Source organism: Jaculus jaculus, chromosome 8 (assembly GCF_020740685.1).
Source record: "Jaculus jaculus isolate mJacJac1 chromosome 8, mJacJac1.mat.Y.cur, whole genome shotgun sequence".
Taxonomy (NCBI): Eukaryota; Metazoa; Chordata; class Mammalia; order Rodentia; family Dipodidae; genus Jaculus; species Jaculus jaculus.
The window spans coordinates 95,257,618-95,279,820 of record NC_059109.1 but is presented as its reverse complement, the minus strand read 5'-3'; the positions used below and the strand labels follow the sequence as shown (position 1 = coordinate 95,279,820).

Below are 22,203 nucleotides of genomic sequence, written 5' to 3'. Positions count from 1 at the left end.
AATGAAGAGTAAGCCAGATCCCCTAGAGGAGAGGCCTGGTTATGCTACTTATAAATTTAATCTTTCTTCCATACTTCTCTAAAATTACTTGTCCTTTTACCAGGGTACACTGGAGAAAAGGAAATAATCAGACCTTTAAGGGCCTACTTGATACTAGTTCTGAACTGAAGTGAATTCTGGGAGATCCTATATAGCATCGTGGCTCTCCAGTCAAAGATAGGATGTATGGAGGTTGGGTGATCAATGGAATTTTAGCCTAAATCCAACTCTACAGTGTACCCAATTCAGGGACCAGGTCATGAGTCCCTGAACTCATTATGTTTATTTTCCAAGCCCAGAATGCATAATTCAGGTGGATATTTAGGAGTTGGCAGGATGCCCACAACAGCTTCCTGACCTGTGGGCTGAGGGCAATTAAAGAAAGGCCAAATGGAAATCATTACAGCTGCTTCTACTGTAATTCAGGTACATATACTTAGGAGAAGGCAAAATGCCACATTGGTTTCCTGACCAGAGGACTGAAGGCTATTATAGAAAAGACAAATGTAAGCCATTTAACAACTTCCTCTATAGGTGAACATTTGTTGCACTCCATTTCGCATTGCTGGTAGAAATGACCCAACCAAGAGCAGCTTGTGGGAAAAAAAAAAAAAAAGAGATTTATTTTGGCTTACAGACTTAAGGGGGAAGCTCCATGATGGCAGGGAAAACAATGGCATGAGCAGAGGGTGGACATCACTCCCTGGCCAACATAAGATGGACAATAGCAACATGAGTGTGTGGCAAACACTGCCATGGGGAAACTGGTTATAACACCCATAAGCCCACCCCCAACAATACACTCCCTCCAGGAGGTGTTATTTCCCAAATCTCCATCAGCTGGGCACCTAGCATTCAGGACATCTAAGTTTATGGGGGACATCTGAATCAAACCACTACAACAAAGAATAGTAAATTGAATAGTAAACCATAAATAATCTCATATCCCTGGAAGCAATGAGGAGATTAGCACCACTATCAAATACTAAAAAGACACAGGGGTTTTGGTTTTCCACCACATCTTCCTTCAACTCTCCTAATTTGGTCTGTGCAGATAGATAGACCTTTGAGAATGACAGTTGGTTATAATAAGCTTAATTAAATGGTGACATCAATTACAAATGCTGTGCCAGATGTGATTTCCTTGCTTGAGAATTTCTCCTGGGACCCAGTATGCAGCAATTAATCTTGATCTGCAAATGTTTTCTTCTCCATGCCTGCCCATAAGCTCCATCAAAAGCAATGTTCTTTCAGCTGGCTAGGTCAACAGTACATGTATACTGACCTATCTCAAGTGCATAGTTAATTCTTTACCCTGTATCAGAACTTAGTTCACAAGGATCTTGATTACCCATCTCTTCCACAAGGTATACACTAGTCCATTACATTGATGAGCCAAGTGTACAAGAGATAGAAACCACATTACAATTACTGGCAAGGCATTTCTACATCAGAGAATGTGAAATAAATCAAACCAAAATTTAAAACTTCTAGTACTCATGGTGTGGAGCTTGAAAAGGTACAGAAGAAGGCTATGCAGCAGGTCCAAGCTGCTGTGCAGGTTGCTCTATCATTTGGGCCATGTACCAGATAGTACTTGAGATGACAGTGCCAGATGGGAATACTGTTTGGAGCTTTTAGCAGGCACCCACAGAAGAATCACAGGGGAGATCCTTAGGATTTTGGAATAAGGCCTGCTTCTTTTTGAAAAACACTTTTTAGACTGCTACTGGACCTTAACACAAATTGACAATTTGATAAAATTGTCAAGATGTCAATTTGACCAAGTTACCATACTCTTCATGAGCTATTATCTGGCCCACCAAGCCAATAAGTTAAACATACATACCAACAATTCATCACAAAATAAAAGAACAGGGCTGGAGAGATGGCTTAGCAGTTAAGTGCTTGCCTGTGAAGCCTAAGGACTCCAGTTCAAGGCTCGATTCTCCAGGAACCACATTAGCCAGATGCATAAGGGGGCACACACATCTGGAGTTTGTTTGCAGTGGCTGAAAGCCCTGGCACGCCCGTTCTCTATCTCTATCTCTATCTATCTATCTCTATCTCTCTCTCTCTCTCTCTCCCTGCCTCTTTCTGTCACTCCCAAATAAATAAATAAAAATGAAGAAAATTATAAAAAATAAATAAATAAAAAGAACAAAGCTTGTGTCACACTATGGTTGTTTAAATGTAAATTCTCCCCCACCATAACCTGTGTAAGTAGCCTCACCACTAAGGGACATGCCTCCCCTCTCCCAGAAATCATCAGCTTCAACTATTTACACTGGGAGGTGTGAGGTCCCATGGAACAAAAAAAAAAAAAACACACACACACATCTACAGTAAGTCTATGAGTGTATCCAGAAAATGGCATTCTGCTCTCCAGGTCGCTTCCATGAGATTCCCTGAACCTTGGAGGGTGTGGTTTTGATGTGAGGGTTAGGGCTGAGCACAACTGGGCTGTCCAGTCTTGGTTTCTTTGTCTTCTATGCACACACTTGTAGTCACCTCTCCCTCTGCATAAAGAAACTACTGTGTTTGAAGATGTAAGAATCCCCAAGCTATGGAAATAAACACAGAGATTCAGAAGGTAGTTTGATACGCTGTCCAGTCAGTATAACCACAGTCACATCAGTGAAATATTTTTAACTTATTTACAAAAAGTGTGCTGAAGCTATTCAATGGTCTTGAAAAGAACAGTCTTTTAAATAAATGTACTATAAAACTGGATATCCACATGCAAAACAATAAACTTGGACCTTCCTTATACCATGTATAAAAATTAACCAAAAAGTTGTTGGGCCTGATGTGAGGCCTAAAGAGGACCAGACCCAAGGCCCAGTGGAACTTCCTGAGCCTGGCTAGAGTTTGGCAACCTGTCTTTGGCCTATGACTTCCGCATAGGAGTGACTCAGCAAGGACTGACCTAAAACTGCCTCCGCCCAGCTACTACTAACATGGTGAAATATTATTGGCCCTTAATCCTCAACCCATCCTAAGACTCCCACCCCCTACCTTGATGCTATGTAAGTGCCTGGTTGATACAATAAAACGTGATCCTGCTTCGACAAGTCTCCCGTCTCAGTGTGTTTCTCTCCGGTGACTAGGAGAGGGTCTGGGTTGTCGACACTCTCCATCCCACTCAGCCCCAGGGAAAGACCAGTGGGACCAGCTCTCCCACAGCTCTACCTGCCAGAGGATCCGGCAAAAAGTAAGGCAAAAATCAATAAAATTCTTAAAACCATAAAGTTTCCATGGTAATCAATTTGACTATAATTTCTATGCTATGACACTAAAATCACAAACAGCAAAACAAAACCAAGGCAAACTGGACTTCACCAAAATAAAAATTTCTTTACGTCAAAGGACACTAGAAAAACAGTCCACAGATGTGAGAAAAACCATCTGTAAACCATACAATAAAAAAGAAATCCAGCCAGGTGTGGTGGCATATACCTTTAATTCTAGCACTTGGGAGGCAGAGGTAGGAGGATGGCTGTGAGTTCAAGGCCACCCTGAGACCATATAATGAATTCCAAGTCAGCCTGAGCTACAGCAAGACCCTACCACAAAAAAGTAAAAAAACAAATAAATAGTAAAGGACCCCAACAACTTAAAAAAAAAAAAAACAACATAACTAGAAAAAGAACAAGGGCAGGCATTTCTCCAAACAAGATATGCAAATGGTCAAATACATATACAAATGTGGAAAAATTAGAGCGCCCCCCCCCATGCATAAGTACTATGCAAAATGGAAAAATCTACTGGAAGGCATGTAGGTGGAGCTTCCTGGTAAAGAGTATGCCTATCATGCTCAAGGCCCTGAGGTTAAGCCCTAGAATGGAAAATTGATATATCCAAGATCTTATTAATTCAAAATAAATATTGTAAGAGAAAAAATCAAACTCTGATACTATAGTATGATGACTATAAAGCATCATGTGGGTGTGATAAGTCAGATGCAAAAGACAAATACTGCATGAATCTACTTACATGAGGAATCCAGAACCAACAAATTCAGAAAGATAGAAAGAATGGATAAAAACAGAGGCTGGTAAAGAGAAAGAATGAGCAGCTTTATGTCACAGATACAAAATTTCTAGTTGGGAAGATGAAAGTTCCATACATGTTAACTAGGAATGGCTGCACATACTGTAAATATATAATGCTACTGACTTGTATACTTTAAAGCAATCAAAATGGCAAATTAACAGGTTACTAAGAGTGGAATGGCCTAAGTGAGGTCAGGGGAAGAGACTGAGTAAAGAAAAGGGTAGGGGGAGGGTTAGTCAAAACTTAAGATATTGTGAATAAGCCACATGAAAACTTAAATATTTGGGTAATGGCACACCCAGAAGCCTGTTACTAGAAAAATTCCAATGCCAGGGATGGGATACCTTCTAGTGAGTTGCTGGCCAGGGAGGTTCCTGTTGCCCCCAAACCATTATAGGCTATTGCCAAGGCTCTTGGTTTCCCACCAGAAATAGATGTAAGACCCTAATCCACATGCCTGGGCTGCAAGGCCACTGGGAAATCAAGTTGGGACTGAGCAGAAAACCTTCTCCCTATAGAGCAGCTGACAGAAAGCTAGAAAAAGCTACACTGCATGCAGTGCTATGGGAGACAGAAGCCATCTGTGGTGAAAACAGTGGATACTGCAAGCCTCGAATTTGGCTAGCCAGGACAAAAGACTGAATGGTGCAATAGTGGCATGTATGTTATATGAAAAACAATTGCTCTCTAATTAGACTGGAGGCCTGCTCTATGGGAGGGAATACATGCCTGGTACTGAAAACCTAATCAAAAACCTATGATAGGGGAGGTCATGGACATTAAGAGTGTAACACCTACTCCTGTCTGGCTAAATGCATATATTATGCTCAGCAAATTGCCCTGTAAGCACTTTACCTAATGTCCATACACATATATTAATACCACCCTCACTTTTGGTTAGAGAAGCTTCTCTTTTCAGACAGCGGTGACTACGGGGATGACCCAAAAGGCACAATAGTGCTGAGAAGTGACAGAGCAAGTGTTCAGCATGGAAAAAATTACTATATCTCTATCACACCCTCCAAGAATCAGGGTACACTGCAGAAGACGTGGAGGAAAGAATATAAGAGCCAAAGGAAGGGAAAGACTGCTTACAATGTAATTGTCATGACATAAACTGGCCTCAATATTCATGACTTCACAGTGCCTAGTACTACCTTCACAAGACTCTCATAATAGGAAGAAAAGACAGTAACATCAAAATAAAAGAGAGACTAATGGAGAGAGGAAGGAAATATGATGGACTGTGTATTTGTGAAGGGGAAAGTGGGTGAAGGGAAGAAATTATCACAGTTTACTGTCTGTAAGTATGGAAGTTGTCAATAAAAATGCCAAAAAATAGGAAACTTTAAAAAAAAGTAATTTTTTTAAATGGTAAATTTTACATGACAAAACCACACATAAGTTGGGAAACTGACAAAGACCCCCAAAGAAGATTCAAAGATTATTCTAATACTGAATGACTGTACTAGAATACTGAAAGATACAGAGATAAATGAAATGAGAAATGATATGTCAAACAGATATTAAAAAATATGAAAGAAGAGATGTATTTCCAAGCCAGGCGTGGTGGAGCACGCACTTAATCCCAGCACTTGGGAGGCAGAAATAGGAGGATCACCGTGAGTTTGAGGCCAATCTGAGAATGCGGAGTGAATTCCAGGTCAGCCTGAGCTGCAGTGACACCCTACCTTGAAACACAAAATATAAAATAAAGTAAGAGAGCGAGAGAGAGACAAATGAGTAACTGTAGCAGAGAGGATAAGAAAGATGAAAGAGATGTATATATGTCTAGAAAAGAAAATAACCAGTGAGTAACTGTAGCAAAGCAGAGAAGATATTAAGTGATGGAGGACCCCCACACCTAACTTAATCTTCTATATACACTGTCACAAATAAAATTTTTCTCATCTTAATACCTTGTGCACTTCCTTAAAATTTAATAGTTGTCCATTGCCCTCATAGCTTGAGGCCACTTGTGTTAAAGTGCATTCACCCATATTATGTTCTACCAGCAATCTTCAACCCAGTTTAAATCAAAGTCCTAAGTAACACAACAAGCTACCCATAAATTCTTGTTTTGAATACTTACAGAAAAATTCACCAAGCCAAGTGTGGTGGTGCACACCTTTAATCCCAGCATTCAGGAGGCTGAGGTAGGAGGATTGCCATGAGTTCAAGGCCACTGTGAGACTACATAGTGAATTCCAGGTCAGTCCAGGCTAGAGTGAGACCCTCCCTCGAAAAAAAAAAAATTCACCAAACAAGTATTTCATAAAAGTCAAAGGCATTTTGAAATACATACAGATTTAAAATAAATCTGAAAGAAGGCTGGCATTATGAAGACACACATAGACTATGGGAATGAAGGTTGGCTTTGGCTACCACCAGCCTATAACCACACTCAAAGTATCTACACTGACCAACATACACCTATGTAACAATCATACCTACTAGTGAAATTTACCTAATAATGTAAAAAGTAAAACTAGCAGACCACAAGATATATTAAGAACTTTTCAACTTGTGGCCTCAACACTAAGTCATCCTTATATGTATCAAAATAACATAATTAGGACTGTTGAGATGGCTTAGTAGTTAAGGCATTTGCCCACCAAAGCCAAAGGATCCCAGTTCCACTCTCCAGGACCCACATAAGCCAGCTGCACAATGGGGCACACGCATCTGGAGTTCATTAGCAGTGGCTAGAGGCCCTGGCACACTCATTCTCTCTCTCCCCCTACCTCTGCTTATTTCTCACTCTCTCAAATAAAGAAAAATAAATTCTTTTAAAAAAAGTCTTGGAAAGCAGTTAAAAGATCACAAAGCAGAACAAACTAGAGGAATACCAGAACCATGTAGTAATCAGTGAATTCCTACATAACTTTATATTCCATTTTTTCTCCACTTTACAAGTAAAACAACCTTATCTCAAAAATATTTGAATATATGAAATATCTATCCAAGCAGCCTGCCTAGCTCAGTTGGTAGAGCATAGGACTCTTAAAATCTGTCCAAGAGCTCAAATGTATACATTTTTACTCATTTAACTTAAGCTCTGTTAAGATTTGATTGCAGAGAAAGTGAAATCATGACAGTTGCTAATTACTACAAAATAATAATAGTCAATGCTCATGAATATACCTAGCACAGGAATTTTCAACCTTGGCTCCATTAGTTAAATACTATGGAAAAGTTAAGTAAAATCTTTATTGAAATTTGTCATTGGGCTCTACATCTGAAATTTAATGAAACCAACTTTATGTTACAAAGATATTTATTATCAAAAGTAAAAAGCAACTAGCTTCATTTCTAAGCTTTCTATTCCCACATGAATCCTTTTAATAGACAAAACGTAGACAGGAAATAATTCATGAAAACATTAACAGGCAAATATAGTTTATCATTCAGTCAACCCTCAAAACAGGTACTTACTCATTATCTACTAAAAGCCAGGAAGTCAAGGATGTAAATGAGACTTAAAATAATATGGTTCCTATTTTCATGGGTAGTTTTAGTATCATAAAGGAGACAGATGCTGAGTACAAACAAAATCAATTACTGATAACACTTGACAAGAGTGTTAACTCTCCATGAGAGCACATGATAAAACAACATATTCTAAATTAAGGAATCAAGAAAGACTTCACAGAGAACAGGAGTCTTTCAAGTTCAAAACCAAGAGAGCTATTAGAAATTAAGCAGGAAAGATGAGTACAGCTCCCTCATACGACTGAGCCCTAGTGGGAAGGAGAATAACACACTCAAGAACCAGAAAGATCAGATGCACAGACCAAGAAAGAGAGTAGTAGAGGGCTAGAGAGATGGCTTAGTGGTTAAGCACTTGCCTGTGAAGCCTAAGGACCCCGGTTCAAGGCTCGATTCCCCAGGACCCACGTTAGCCAGATGCACAAAGGGGTGCACACATCTGGAGTTCGTTTGCAGTGGCTGGAGGCCCTGGCGCACCCATTCTCGTTCTCTCTCTCTCTCTATCTGCCTCTTTCTCTCTGTGTGTCCATTGTTTTCAAATAAATAAAAAGCAAAAAAAATTTTAAAAAAGAGAGTAGTAGTAGAATACAAGGATGAGGATGAAGGGGCAGAGAGCCCAAACAATAAAGTAGACTATGTTTGAATTTCATCCTTAATCATTACTTTCGACATCTGAAAAGTGCCTATTTTTAATAGAAATTTTAGCTGTACAACATCTTTGCAGGAAAAGAAATGTCACACTTGTTTAAAGAATAACAACAGAGTGGTCTTCATTACTAGAAGCAACTGTAGACCTTTAAATTAAATTTATATATACATCATTTATGAAAAATCATCACAGACTCAAACTAAAGGATGTCTATCTAAAAAGCTGTAGTATTTAGCTGAGTTCTCTTCTGCTTCCTATTTTCTCTTTCGTTTTTTGTTTGGTTTGTTTTGTTTGTTTGAGGCAGAGTCTCACCACAGCCCAGGCTGATCTCACTCTAAGAGCAGGCTAGCCTCAGACTCAGAGAGATTCCCCCTATCGTAGTTTCCCAAGTGCTGTTTGTCTGCTTGTTAATCTATTTACTTATTTTAAAGAAAATATAACACTATGTTGCCCAGGCTCACCTCTAACGTCTATCCTCTTGCCTCACCCTCCGAAGTAGTTGGGATTACAGACATGCACCACCATACTTGGTATTTCATCGTTTCTTACAGACATAATTTTATGAACAGAAATCAGTTCTAGTTAAAGGACAGCAAAAAATGCTGAATTTCTGACATGAAACCAAAGATTATAAATGTGTCTCTAATCACCCTATGCATGTCACAACATTTTCATTCACCTCATAAAATATAAAGCAATTCAGACTTGACTCTTCATTTCAGACAATTTAGATTTAAGTGTTTTCCACATATGAAATTTCTTCTAAATAACCAATTCTTTGCTATTTACAAATAGCAAATAACAATTGTATTTAGAAAGAAAACTTTGTCTTGTACTTGAATGAACTACTAATTATTATTATTTGTTTTAGTTTTTTTCAAGGTAGGGTCTCACTGTAACTTAGGTTGACCTGGATCTCACTCTGTAGTCCCAGGCTGACCTTGAATTCACAGCAATCCTCCTACCTCTGCCTCCCCAGTACAGGGGTTAAAGGCATGTGCCTCCATGGCTGGCATTCTAATTTTTTTTAATATTTTATTTATTCATTTATTTGAGAGACAGAGACAGAGAATGGGCATGCCAGGGCCTCTAGCCACTGCAAACCAACTCCAGACACATGTGCCACCTTGTGCATCTGGCTTTACATGGGTACTGGAGAATCAATCCTAGGTAAGTTAAGCACCTTAACTGCCAAGCCTTCTCTCCAGCCCTAAACTACTTTTACTATTTTAACCTAACTCATCTGCACTATTATTTTCCTCTATTACACTTCAAACATACAACATAACTCATGGACTGGACATTCAGGTAAATTAGCAGAGTGTTTTCTAGGCATAGGTTTAATCTCCAGCACTATACAAACCACCCATAGTGACAAACTCCTGTTATCTTGGCATTTGGAAGGTGGCGGTTAAAGGTAACAGAGATTCAAAGTCATCTTTGGCTATATATGGAGCATAAGGCCAGCCCAAGACACATGAGATTCTGTTTCAAAAATGAGTTCAAGGCCACCCTGAGACTACAGAATGAAATACAGATCAGCCTGGACTACAGCAAGACCCTACCGTGAAAAAAAAAAAAAAGATTTCAAATTTACTGATTAAAACTTACCAATTAAATAATGTACATGGACCTTGTTTAGATCTTGATTCAAACAAATAAGCAATACAAAAAAGCCCTTTATGATACAATAAGAATACTAGTTATTTGTTTATATTAATTTTCATTTAACAATAATATTGTACTTATACTAAATTGCCATATATCTCTTAAAGATACATACACTGTATGTATACATATATTTATAGATAAAACTGATCATGTAAAAAAAATCTGCTTCAAAGTAAGTCTGAAAAGCTGTATACATGCACACATAATAAAGAGAACTTCACTATGTTGCTTGCAAGTGGCCCAGAAATCCTGGGCTTAGGTGCCTCCTGCTACAGTGTCCCAAATAACAGGGAGTAGAATCTTATGCCACAGCATCTGGACCTGAATTTATTTTTTTGAAGATTCTTTTTCTCTTCTTTGTTGTGCTGGAATCAAACCCAGTGCCTTAAACATGCTGGTCAATTATACCACTACTGAGCTATAAACCCCTCCCCCAGCACTAAAGATCTTTTAAAATTATTAAAATACTAAAACAATCTTGACTTACATTATAACTGAGAACTGAATATGTTAGAAGTAAATACTTATGAAAGATGTGTAAGATGTATACAACGTAAAGAAATCAACAAATGCTTTTTATACAATGAGCCATTATATTTCAAGAATAAGGGCGAAGCCAGTTACCAATTTAAAGAATAGCAAATTACATATCAGATTACATGGAAAGAATAAAACTCTGTTTAATAGAAATACAGTTCAGATCACATCCCTACCTACCCATGGAGGACTATCATGTTCAAAATAGCATAGCAGAAAAAAAAAGACATAAAGCACTTGTGAACCACTTATAAAGCTCATGTTTGGGAGCTGGAACTAAATACACTGTATTCTGTATTGTAAGAAACATGTCGGATGTTAATTAATTATGTTTTCTAACTTGGGAAGTATATGATGCATACGGAATCTCTGAACACACCCAACTACTATGAATTCTCTAACAAGAAAATCCTACCCTACACAGTAATTTTCTGAATCTGTAAATGAAGAAGCCAATAAGGCCAAGTTTCTGTACAGAACAGAGCAGTTCCCATGGTGGGAAAAGCAGTCTAAGTAATACTGCTCTACCAACTACTCTATCTCAGGAGGCCAACATTGTTTACAAAAAAAAAAAAAAACATCATATGCCACATCCTTACAAAACTGACCAGCTACAGCAGTGACCACAAAAATAATCAGATGAATGAAAGACAGAAGTACTGGAAAGAAAGAGATCTACTAGGCATGAATAAAATACAGACAAAGCCATCAACACACCAGCTGCTTATAAATAAAAGAAAGAAAAAAAAACGAGACATACGCATGAAATGGCAGACAAAGCCCAAAATTCTGTCTTACTGATTTCTAGCTTTGCATTCTTGTATTACCTAGCACTGCCTTCTCTTGCAATGTCTTCATTAGAGAATTATCAAACCAACTTGCATTTATTGAAGACAAAAGGCAGGCAGATCAGATGGGATCACCTTAATCAGCTGGCTCAAGGACCCCACTAATCTGTGGGGTAAAGCTACTGTCCTACTTGCCCAAAGTCACTCACATGTTGGGGTAAGTAAAAGAATCCACATCTTTTCACTCCCAACCTGACATTCTTTGCCTTTTGTTTTTCTTTGTTGTTTATTTTATTTTCTGGAAATACTGTTTGGCTATGTAACACAGGCTGGCCTTGAACTCATTATGTAGCAAGGTTGACCTAGGACTTGCAGCAATCCTCCTTCCTCGGCCTCCTGCTGATTGCTGAGATTACAAGCATGTGCCAGCACACACGGTTTGCCTGTCTTTAAATATAAATAAAGATGCGTGTATGTATGTGATATAGATATATATACATATATTATATATATATATTATATGTATGTACATATAATATATATAGATATATATGGAATATATATATAATCCTAAAGCCCAACATAATTGTGCTCTTCTGTCTTTTCACAGACCTCAAAGTTTAATTCATCTTACCGCTTTTTTTATTCATTTATTTATTCTCATATGGGAATTCCACACTTGGTCTTCTTTTTCTGAGCCCAAAGTACTCTGTATACTCATCAATGTAAGGCCACAGCCTGTGAAATTTATATTCCAAATCCATTTCATGAAGTAAACTTCCTTGCTCAGGGTACACTGTCTAAATTCCACCTCCATCTTAACATGGATGACTATTCTGAAGTAAGCATATTAAATATGTTGAAGTGTTATTTTCTGTTTTGAAACGTTGTCATGTATCTTTTTAATCCTTAAAAATCCACTGACATTCTACCGTAATTTAGACCTCTATCAAATCATAAAGACTGAGGAAATTTTACCAAATATTTTACATGTAGACCTAATACCACACTATACAAAACATAGATGCCTCTCTAAAATGATCTAAAAGACTATTTATCTTGTTTTTCTACAGTCTTCCTAATGTACTCTTATGCAATTTTTTTTTTTTTTTTTGGTTTTTCGAGGTAGGGTCTCACTCTGGTCCAGGCTGACCTGGAATTAACTCTGTAGTCTCAGGGTGGCCTTGAACTCACGGCGATCCTCCTACCTCTGCCTCCCGAGTGCTGGGATTAAAGGCGTGCACCACCACGCCCGGCTTACAATTCTTAAAATAACCTGAAAGAACTCTAAGAAAAAAATAAACTAAATCAAGTTTAAAATATCATGCCAGAAAATCAGCAACTGTCTATCCGCTTATGCTCTAAGAATTCATACAGGATAGTTTTTAAAAGATAAAAAGGTACCTGTAAAAGAATACTTTTACAAATATTTCAAAACATGAATTATGTCAGTATGCATTCCCGAGGTTGAAAAGCATGTGACAGATGACTAAAAACAACTGAAAGATAACTGAGTAATAACTCAGAGCAAAATAACAAAAAGTCACCTCTTTTATGAATGTCCATTATTCATTCCTGTCAACAACTGTTTTGCAAGAGTCATCAATGCAGAGAACAGTATCCACCTAGAAAACATTCCGAGAAACTTACCATCATTTTGGCTCTTGCTCTTCACCTCCTCCTTCCACGACAGAATGGTGTTCAGAGGAACATAGTCCCTTATGTATTCTTTGCGTCTCTCCTCTAAGGTCATCTTCAGTAAACGTTCTTGCAAAATAAAAGCAGAACCTCCATTTGTATTTAAATTTTAAGCTTTGGAATTATTTTATATTCTAAATGTTAATCTTGATAAAATAACCAAAGACTTGATCTTGAGGAACACAAAATCACAAATCCAGTGGTTTCATACTGAGTGTTAAAAGGTGTTAAACTGCTTCCTTATTAATAAGAAAAAATGAAATCAAAGTCTGATGGAGGAGGATCTCCAATAATAACCCAAAGAAATAAATAAACGTATTTACTCTTTCAATCAATATCTACCGATGCCCCACCATATTCCAGGATATTTTTTGTTTTTGTTTGTTTGTTTATTGCCAGTGTATTTTCTATAATTTTTTTGTTACTTTTTCTTTGTTTATTTGAGAGCAATAGACAGAGAGATAAAGAGGCATAGAGAGAGAGAGAATGGGCTCACCAGGGCCTCCAGCCCCAGCAAACGAACTCCAGATGCATGCGCCCCCTTGTGCATCTGACTAATGTGGGTCCTGGGGAATTGAGCCTCAAACCAGGGTCCTTAGGCTTCACAGGCAAGCGCTTAACCTCTAAGCCATCTCTCCAGCCCTATTGCCAGTGTACTTATACACTTCAGGAACAAAGGTGATCCTTAACCTTGAAATACAGGGCAAAAGAGGAAATGAATAATATACAAAATAATATCTATTAAATAAAATATGAATTGCTAACATAAGCATTAAGAGAATACAAGAGACATAGCTAGCAGCATATCACCTCAATTTTACCAATCCACCAACAATAAAAGTGTACTCGCAATTTAATAGTAGTTTTGTGGTGGTGATATAAACATAGTTTAAGCCGGGCATGGTGGTGCATGTCTTTCATCCCAGGATTTAGGAGGCAGAGGTAGGAAGATTGCCATGAGTTCGAGGGCACCCTGGGACTACATAATGAATTTCAGGTCAGCCTAAGCTAGAGTGAGATCCTACCTCAAAAAACAAACAAAAAAATAGTAAAAATAAAATAAGCATACTTTAAATACACATCCTGATTATGAGATTAAAATATAAAATAATTTCATTTTAAGAGCTAATAATAGAAGACATCATTTATAAAGAACTCCCAGTCTGGTGTGGTGGCTCACGCTTTTAGTCCCAGGACTTGGGGGGCAGAGGTAGGAGGATCACAGTAAATTTGAGGCCAGCCTGAGACTACAGTGAATTCCAGGTCAGCCTGGCCTAGAGTAAGACCCTACCTCAAAAAAAAAAAAAAAAAATTAATTAATAATAAAACAAGAATTCACTATGCTTCAAATGTTTAATATTATTGAAATAATCTTCCTAACCCATGACTCATGAAGGCAGGTAGAAATTTCCTATGAACAAGTTAAAAAAAAAATAAGGATATTTCAACTAACAAAACAATATTAACAAACAATGAAACTTGTGATATGTGGTCTGGAAGGGAAGGACCCCCAAAAGTAAAAAAGATCTGAAAATAAAGTAAAACAAAACTGTACAAGACTTGTATGTCATACTGAGTAGTTTAAACTTTATCCTTGATTATGCATATCCTGGGAGGTATGTAAGATAATTCACTAGGATGGGGAGAGGGAGTAAGAGTGTCTAGTTAGTCAATGTGAAAAAACAAGGAAGAAAGCCAGGCATGGTGACACACACATCTTTAAACCCAGCACTGGAGGCTGACACAGAAAGATCACTGTGAGTTCAAGGTCAGCTTGAAACTACATTGTGAATTCCAGGTCTGCCTGGGATCCAGTGACCTACCTTGAAAAGCAAAAAAAAAAAAAAAAAAAAAAAAGAAGAACTTAAGATTTAACTAAGACTCAACATATAAAGTCACACTGACATCCTCACTCAGGTTCTATTGCAGCTGTTACATATTACAGCTTTACCAAACGTCCCCACAATTTAGAGGCTAACAGTTATAGTCTTTTGCAAATATCTTTCAGTATATTACAAGGTATGGTAGTTTAGGTTTAGATGGATTTTAGGGTAGTATTTAGTTTAAGGCAATACAATGCTTACAAAATAATCACTTTAGAAGATTCATCTCAACAGAGAGAGATGGCACATATCTCAAAACTGGAGCAATAGTGTAGCCTACAGTCTGAGTACTACACAGGCTGGTGTGGGAGAACCACTCCACACCAAAAGTTCAAAAGCAGCCTGCGCAACGTAGAGTAGAAAGTGGGAGGGAGGGAAAGAGAGAGTAAGGGAAGGAACAAGAGGGAGTGAAAGACAAATTTTTCCCAATCTTCAATTACATGTGAGGATTTAAAAAGAAAGAGAAAGAATGGCAGGAGAGGAATGTTACTTATTTGCTTATTTTTGAGACAAGGTCCCTATATAACCCAGGCTAGCCTCAAACTTGAAATCCCCCAGCCTTAGCCTTCCAAGTGCAGGAATAAAAGGTGTGTGATACCATACTTAGCAAGAAAGATATGTATATTTTTTAAATTTTTTTTTGTTCATTTTTATTTACTTATTTGAGAGTGACAGAGAGAGAGGGAGAGAGAATGGGTGTGCCAGGGCTTCTAGCCACTGCAAACGAACTCCAGATACGTGCGCCCCCTTGTGCATCTGGCTAACATGGGTCCTGGAGAATCGAGCCTTAGGCTTCACAGGCAAGCGCTTAACCACTAAGCCATCTCTCCAGTCCAATAAAGATATATTTTAATCAGAGGTGATGTATTCAAATCCCATTACTCAAGGCTCAACAAATTGAACTGTTTAAGGTGCCTATGGGATATTGAAGAATCTAAAGATTTTAGAAGTTATAACCCAAACTTTACAAAAGTTAAGACAGCCAGGCATAGTGGGAGGCAGAAGTAGGAGGATTGAGTGAGTTCAAGGCCACCCTGCAACTACATAGTGAATTCCAGGTCAGCCGGAGCTAGAGTGAGAACCTACCTCAAAAAACAAAAACAAAAAAAGCAACAAAAAAAAAAAAAAAAGTTAAGACAGCAGGCACAAAGGCAGAATAATAAAATCAAACACAGATACCACCTAGGTATAGGGTTACTGCTTTTCCACATGCACAAAATGGTGCATGCATCTGGAGTTCATATGCAGTGGTTAGAGGCCCTGTTGTGTCCATTTGCTCTCACTCTCTACCTGCCTCATTTTCTCTTTGTCAAATAAATTAATTTAAATTATTTTTAAGAGTCATTGCTTTCTATCAACTGGATTACCAACAGCACAGAAAAAAAGAGCCATGTTTAATAGAGCTGCTGGGAGTTCATCTGATGTTACTTCATCGTTTATGTTTCAGTTCCTTTGGGAGACAGGTATTACTCCCCATTTATAGATGAGACAACTAAGGCAGAGAAGTCAAGTTATTCACCTAAAGTCCCTGGGGTTCAAAACGTGGCAATATGTTCAAAGTTTCTTGACTCTACCTTACCTCATATAATTTTCTCTCTCTTAGGTTCTAAGACTTAAATTAAATAATCCAGATAAGGCAATAAAATAATACTGACCACAAAGAACTTCAGTACTTCCTATTATATTAGTATGATCATCATCATTACTAAATAACTTTAGACACATTAGTATACTAAAATGTAACTGAAATCCACATTAAGAGGGAGTAAACAAAAGAAAGCAGCACCTAGTGTGGCAGCTCACACCTCCAATCCTAGCACTCAGGAGGCTTACGCATGAAGACTGCTGCAAATTCAGGGGCAACTTTAGCTACAGTCAATCCAGGCCAGATTGGGCTACACAGAGTGAGACCCTATCTTGAATGAGAGTGAGAACAAGAGAGGAAGGAAGAGCAGGGACTCCAAAGTGAGTATTTGTGGAAGAAATGCTACTTTAAGATGGAAACCACGTGAGCATTGTCCTAGGTAGTAGAGTACTGAAGACAGTGAGAAATTAAACACCCAAGAATGAATCAATCAATGGCAGTACAAGTTCTCCAGGAATACAAGAGACTGAACAAGGAACACAGGCACAAGAGCTAACTTAAGCGAGAAAGTGCTTCCTCTCTACAGGTAGAGACAGTTCTGATAGTATGGAGAAGCATAATGGTGTGACTGGTGTTCTATGGGGGTGTTACCCTTTCTCCATGAATTAAAAAGGGATGTCATTTGCTTACTATAGGGAAATTGTGTCTTGGTAGAACAGAAAGTTTGAAAGGAATGCTAAATTTGGAATTATCACCCAAAGGCAAAAAGGGAAGGCAACTATCAGTTTCTAATGCACTGCTTTAAACATTCTGGTCACCAGTATTGTTACAATACTAGCAACCAGGCTGAAAGACATTGTACACAACTTAGTTTCTGTTAATGTCAAAAAATGCATATAGAAATGAAACCTGGCTTCTGTTACATTTATTTAAAAGTTTAAGCACAAAGACAAGGAAAAAAAAAAGGATTAATCAGGGCTGGAGAGATGGCTCAGCAGTTAAAGTGCTTGCCTACAAAGCATAAGGACACATGTTCAACTCCTCAGATCCCACAAGGGTGACACATGCACAAGATTCCATATGCACACAAGATGGTGCACAAGATGGTACAAAAGGTGGTGCATGCATCCAGATTTCAATTACAGTGGCTAGAGGCCCTGGCATGCCAATGCCAATTCTCTCTCTCTCTTTCTCATTAAAAAAAAAGGGGGGGGCTGGAGAGATGGCTTAGCGGTTAAGCGCTTGCCTGTGAAGCCTAAGGACCCCGGTTCGAGGCTCGGTTCCCCAGGTCCCACGTTAGCCAGATGCACAAGGGGGCGCACGCGTCTGGAGTTCGTTTGCAGAGGCTGGAAGCCCTGGCGCGCCCATTCTCTCTATGTGTCTTTCTCTCTGTGTCTGTTGCTCTCAAATAAATTAATTAATTAATTTTTAAAAAAAAGTCAATCTGTTGGGCTTGCCTCAAAAACAAAAGAAGAATCATAATACAATATATACAAAAAGACCTACTGTAATACTTGAAATTACCCATTGAAAGTTTCTAAATTAGAGCTCAAAGTATTAGAGCAACAATATATTTAAAACATCTGGCCAGGGTTAGTGATGCATGCCTTTAATCCTAGCATTCAGGAGACAGAGGTAAGAGTAAAGCCATGAGTTCAAGGCCACCCTGAGACAACACAGCAAATTATTCCAGATCAGCTTTGGACTATAGCGAAAATCTACCTTGGAAAAACAAAATAATATAATAATAATAATCTGCTCTTAAGAATTCCTTAAGTATTTGTTTGAATAGTGAAAACATACTAAAGGTCAAAGACATACATATATGCATATATACAATGCATTCTCTTTGGCATCATATCAAACTTTCCAATGAATGCTTTATATTTATAATAAATCCTTTCTCTGTAAAACAAGCAGATGAGCTCACAGATCTCCTTATTAGACAGTATTCTGAGTTAAATGTTTCTAGAATGCTCTGACATTTCAATGAAATGGGTAAGCCTTCATTTAGATTTAAAGAACAGCTGCAAAAATACTATGCTATCAACTCTCCAGTGGGATGACAGGGAAAAGGTCATGCATCCCATCAGCTTCCCTACTGTACCAGAAATCATTAGCTCCTTTTTGGTGGAATAATGTGTGGTATTTTATACTTACCATGCCAAAAACAGACATTCTGATAAAACAAATGATAATATTTTCCTTTAACCTACATGCAAAAGTAGCTTAGTTTTGGATAAGAGTAAATAATTTTGCTAAGTGCATTCTTTATGTATTTGTTTTACTTAAAAATATTGGTTTAGATTTTCCCATTAGAGGAAATAAAAGGACTACATAAGACATTGAAGGAGGATCCTGTAATGTCTGCTTATCACAGTCAAAAGGCATAGATGTTAAATGAAGCAACTATTATATCACTGTTACTTTTAGAACTGTTTTTCTAAAAGAACAGAAAATTGTCTTTTTAGTACTCACTACAATTTCATCAATGACTCATGCTATTAAAAACAATGTCTAGTCTTCCACTATCTGGCCTTCATTATCATCAGTTATACAAAGCTATCATTTCAGGGCCATCAATGAAATTGGATATGATTTTTCTTTTTTATTTGTATTTTTCTTTTTGTGGTGACAGGGACTTTTTTAGCTTCCTGTTTAGTACTTACTGCCCTAAAACTACATAATGTGGCCCAGCCCACCTTTCCACTGTGTCCCAATGTCTCAATATCTTCTCTTCTTTGTTTTTAATTAATTTATTTTTATTAACAGCTTGCATGATTGTAAACAATATCCCATGGAAATGCCCTCCCTCTATCCCACTTTCCCCTTTGAAACTCCATTCTCCATCATATTAAGGTAAATCCTTTTTCAAAATGTGCTGAAATTAAGCTAACTGCTACTGCAAAAATCAAACCAAGCTTACTTTACATACTGGGCACTTTAGTGGACTTTTACTTTGTTCTTTCTCCTAGTGCTAGATGTACATGCATGTTAAGCAAGTGCTCTATTGGTTAGCTATGTACCCAGCCTTGTTATCAGGTTCTTATTCTAAACATTTGTCTGATAATAGCAGAACTTTGGTTCTCTAGACACTCTTTTAAACGAATATATATGCTAATCTTTCAAAATGATAAAGGCTACTTTAATATCTCCTAGAAGTTAATCTGAAAACTTTTCCCCCTCACCACTTCCCTCATGCGTTGTTGGAACTGGGCCTTATGTAGAGGATTTTTTTTAATTTTCCTGGCTATCTCCACTGTTTGGCCACAAGGTTCATAAAGGCCATGGAGCTCGCAATAAAATTCCACATGAATTTAAAAAGCTATTAGCAAGGAAATCAGGTTTCGACCTAGTCATCCCTTTATCCTGTTCTGTAAAGAAAATGAGATACTCGGGAGAAATCTGTACAACCTTTCTCCCCTTCATCCTAGCAAAATGCAAATGCGGCTTCTACATTCCTACGATTTAAAAAAAATAGATTAAAATGAAAGGAAAGACGTAAGAAGGTGAGGAAGGTTATACCAGAGACTCAAGTTTTACATCGGAATCTTATCTGTAACTGAGAGAGAACGGACTGGATCGCACTTCTTAAGGCAATGGGAGCAACTGTCGATCGACTTGGATAAGCCTTGATCTCCACAAAATTCGGGAATGGGTTCATTCACCGAGTGTCAAGCATTCTCACTCTGAGCAACCATCCTATGAATGGGATGTGATGCAGAAAGACACATCGCTAAGAAAAAGCCCATTCACACTTCTCCGAAGGCACTTATGCTCAGGGACAGGGTGCTCTATTTGGGTTTCCCCCAGAGTTCCTCAGTTTCAGAATTCACACTGCAGCCGTGGAGGAGAGACCCGGACCAAGGGATATACACCGAAGGCAGGGACCACTTGTGCCAGGAGGGAGGGACGGGAGAGCCTAGAAGGCAGGAGCAGGAGGCGCAGCTGCATGCGCGCAGGCGGGGCACTCGGTCAGTCCCCGGGACACCCCAGCCAAGAGATGCTCAAGTCCCAGCTTGGGATCCCGAGGAACTTGTGCCACGGCCTGGGGCGGCCGGCGAGGCTAGGCGAGGGCAGCAGCCCCACCGAGGGAGAAGGTGACCGGGTGCGGCGGGAGGCAGAAAAGAGAGAGGGGGGCGTGCGCCCACACGCGCGCGAGCCGCAGGTGCCCGGGGGAGGCGCGTGCCCGCCGACGCGTGCGCGCGCGCGGACCCACGGACACGGACGCGAGGCGGCACCGGCCGGAGGGCCCCCGCCCCCACCCGCCCACCCGCACCCAGGGCTCGCGCGGCCGGTTACCTTTCTCCTCTCTCCACACCTTTTTCTTCTTGTTGCTGGGGTACATGCTGCCGTGGGGGTGGCTGGCTTTAAGCTGCAAGTTCCCCAGGCTCACGGGCAGACAGGGTGTGTGGAGCGGGAGGGACGGGAGGGGGCAGCGGGGAGGGAAGAAAAAGTGCAAGAGGCTCCGCGTCCCGCGCCGACGCCGCTTCGCCCCGAGTCTCCGAGGCGCCGCCCTCCTCCTCCTCCTCCTCCTTCTCCTCCTCCTCCTCCTCCTCCCTCAGCCCGCTCTCTCCCGGCTCCGGCTCGCCAACCCGCCTCCGCCCCGGCGGCCGCCGCCACAGCAGCTCCTCAGAGCCTGTCAACTAGGTCACGCCTCGCGCTAACCTAACCCCCGCGCCAGGCCCCGCCTCCAGGCCGCTGGGCAGCGCCGCTTCCCATTGGCTGCACCGCCCGCCGCTCTCCGCGCTCCAGCCAAGGCGCGCCCGCACTCACTTCAGCCTCAGGGCGCACGCGCAGGCGCAGGCTCGGGCCCGACGCCGAGGACGTTAGGGAGCCTGGGTGGGCGGGGCCACGGCTCGCGGGGCTGGGAGCCGGCCTCGCGACGACGGGGGCGGGGCGTGAGGGCGGACACCCGTGGGGAACCGCAGGGGGCGGCGGTGGTCGGAGGCGTCCCCCGGCCGGGCCTGTGGGCGTGGCCTGTAAGGCGAGGGCCGCGCTGGCGGCGGAGAGAGCCGGACTGTTAGCATCCTCTGGGGCCGTGCGATGTGCAGAAGTGGGCAGAGGGCGTGGAATCCAGTGAATGGTCCGTGCTCTTTCTAACTGCCGTGTACTCCTTTCGGCCAAATTACAATGAAAGATTAGGAAGATGAGTCCAGTGCGCGCTTGGCTGCTCGGTCTCAGTAAAATTACAAATTTCGTTGAAAAGTTTGGAAAGCTCGAGGATGGACTGGGCTACTCAAGAATTTTAAGAACTAGCAACCAAAAATGTATCGGGGAGCGTCAAGGCAAATTCCTGTAATGAGACTGTGTCTTCGTCCTCCAGTAAGTGCTTCAGGTCAGGTCTGTGGTCCAAAGGTCTACCTTTTTTCTGGGCAACACTGACACCAGGGAAACCCTCCACAAGAGTAGAGTGACAGAATTTCTTAGAAGACTTTCTGCACCCTCCTCTACCCCAAATTTATTGTATCTCTTCAAATATCAGACAATACACAGAAGCTGATTTAGTGGATTTGAAAAGTTCATACGTTTTTGTTAATTTGGGGTTTGTGTCACACATGTTGTGCAAATAATTATTTGGAAGATATTTAGGGGGAATGTAGACCAGGCTGCCCCTAAACACAGGATTGTATTACCTTGGCCTCTAACCAGCATTCTGCTCTGCCCAGCTGGAACACATAAAGAAAAAAAAGTCAGGGCTGAAGAGATGGCTTAGTAGTTAAGGCTCTTTCCAGCAAAGCCTAAGGACTCAGGTTCATTTCCCCAATACACACAGAAGCCAGATGCACATACATCTGGAGTTCCTTT

At 40.1% G+C, this 22,203-nt stretch overlaps 1 protein-coding gene across 5 annotated transcripts in view; it reads right to left on the bottom strand.

Annotated features, from left to right (window-relative positions):
• Window positions 1-20,933, bottom strand: part of Macrod2 (mono-ADP ribosylhydrolase 2) — a 2,207,522-nt gene extending 2,186,589 nt beyond the window's left edge. For 3 of the 5 annotated variants that reach the window (XM_045156294.1, XM_045156296.1, XM_045156297.1), the window contains exons 1-2: window positions 20,698-20,932; window positions 12,880-12,996 (exon numbers count right to left, since the gene is read on the bottom strand). In XM_045156294.1, the coding sequence (XP_045012229.1) occupies window positions 12,880-12,996; window positions 20,698-20,743 (163 nt within the window). In that variant the 5' untranslated portion in view covers window positions 20,744-20,932. Of the gene's footprint in view, window positions 1-12,879; window positions 12,997-20,697 lie in introns of all 5 variants that reach the window. The other 2 variants (XM_045156295.1, XM_045156298.1) reach the window with 1 other exon arrangement.
• Window positions 20,934-22,203: the final 1,270 nt, after the last annotated feature.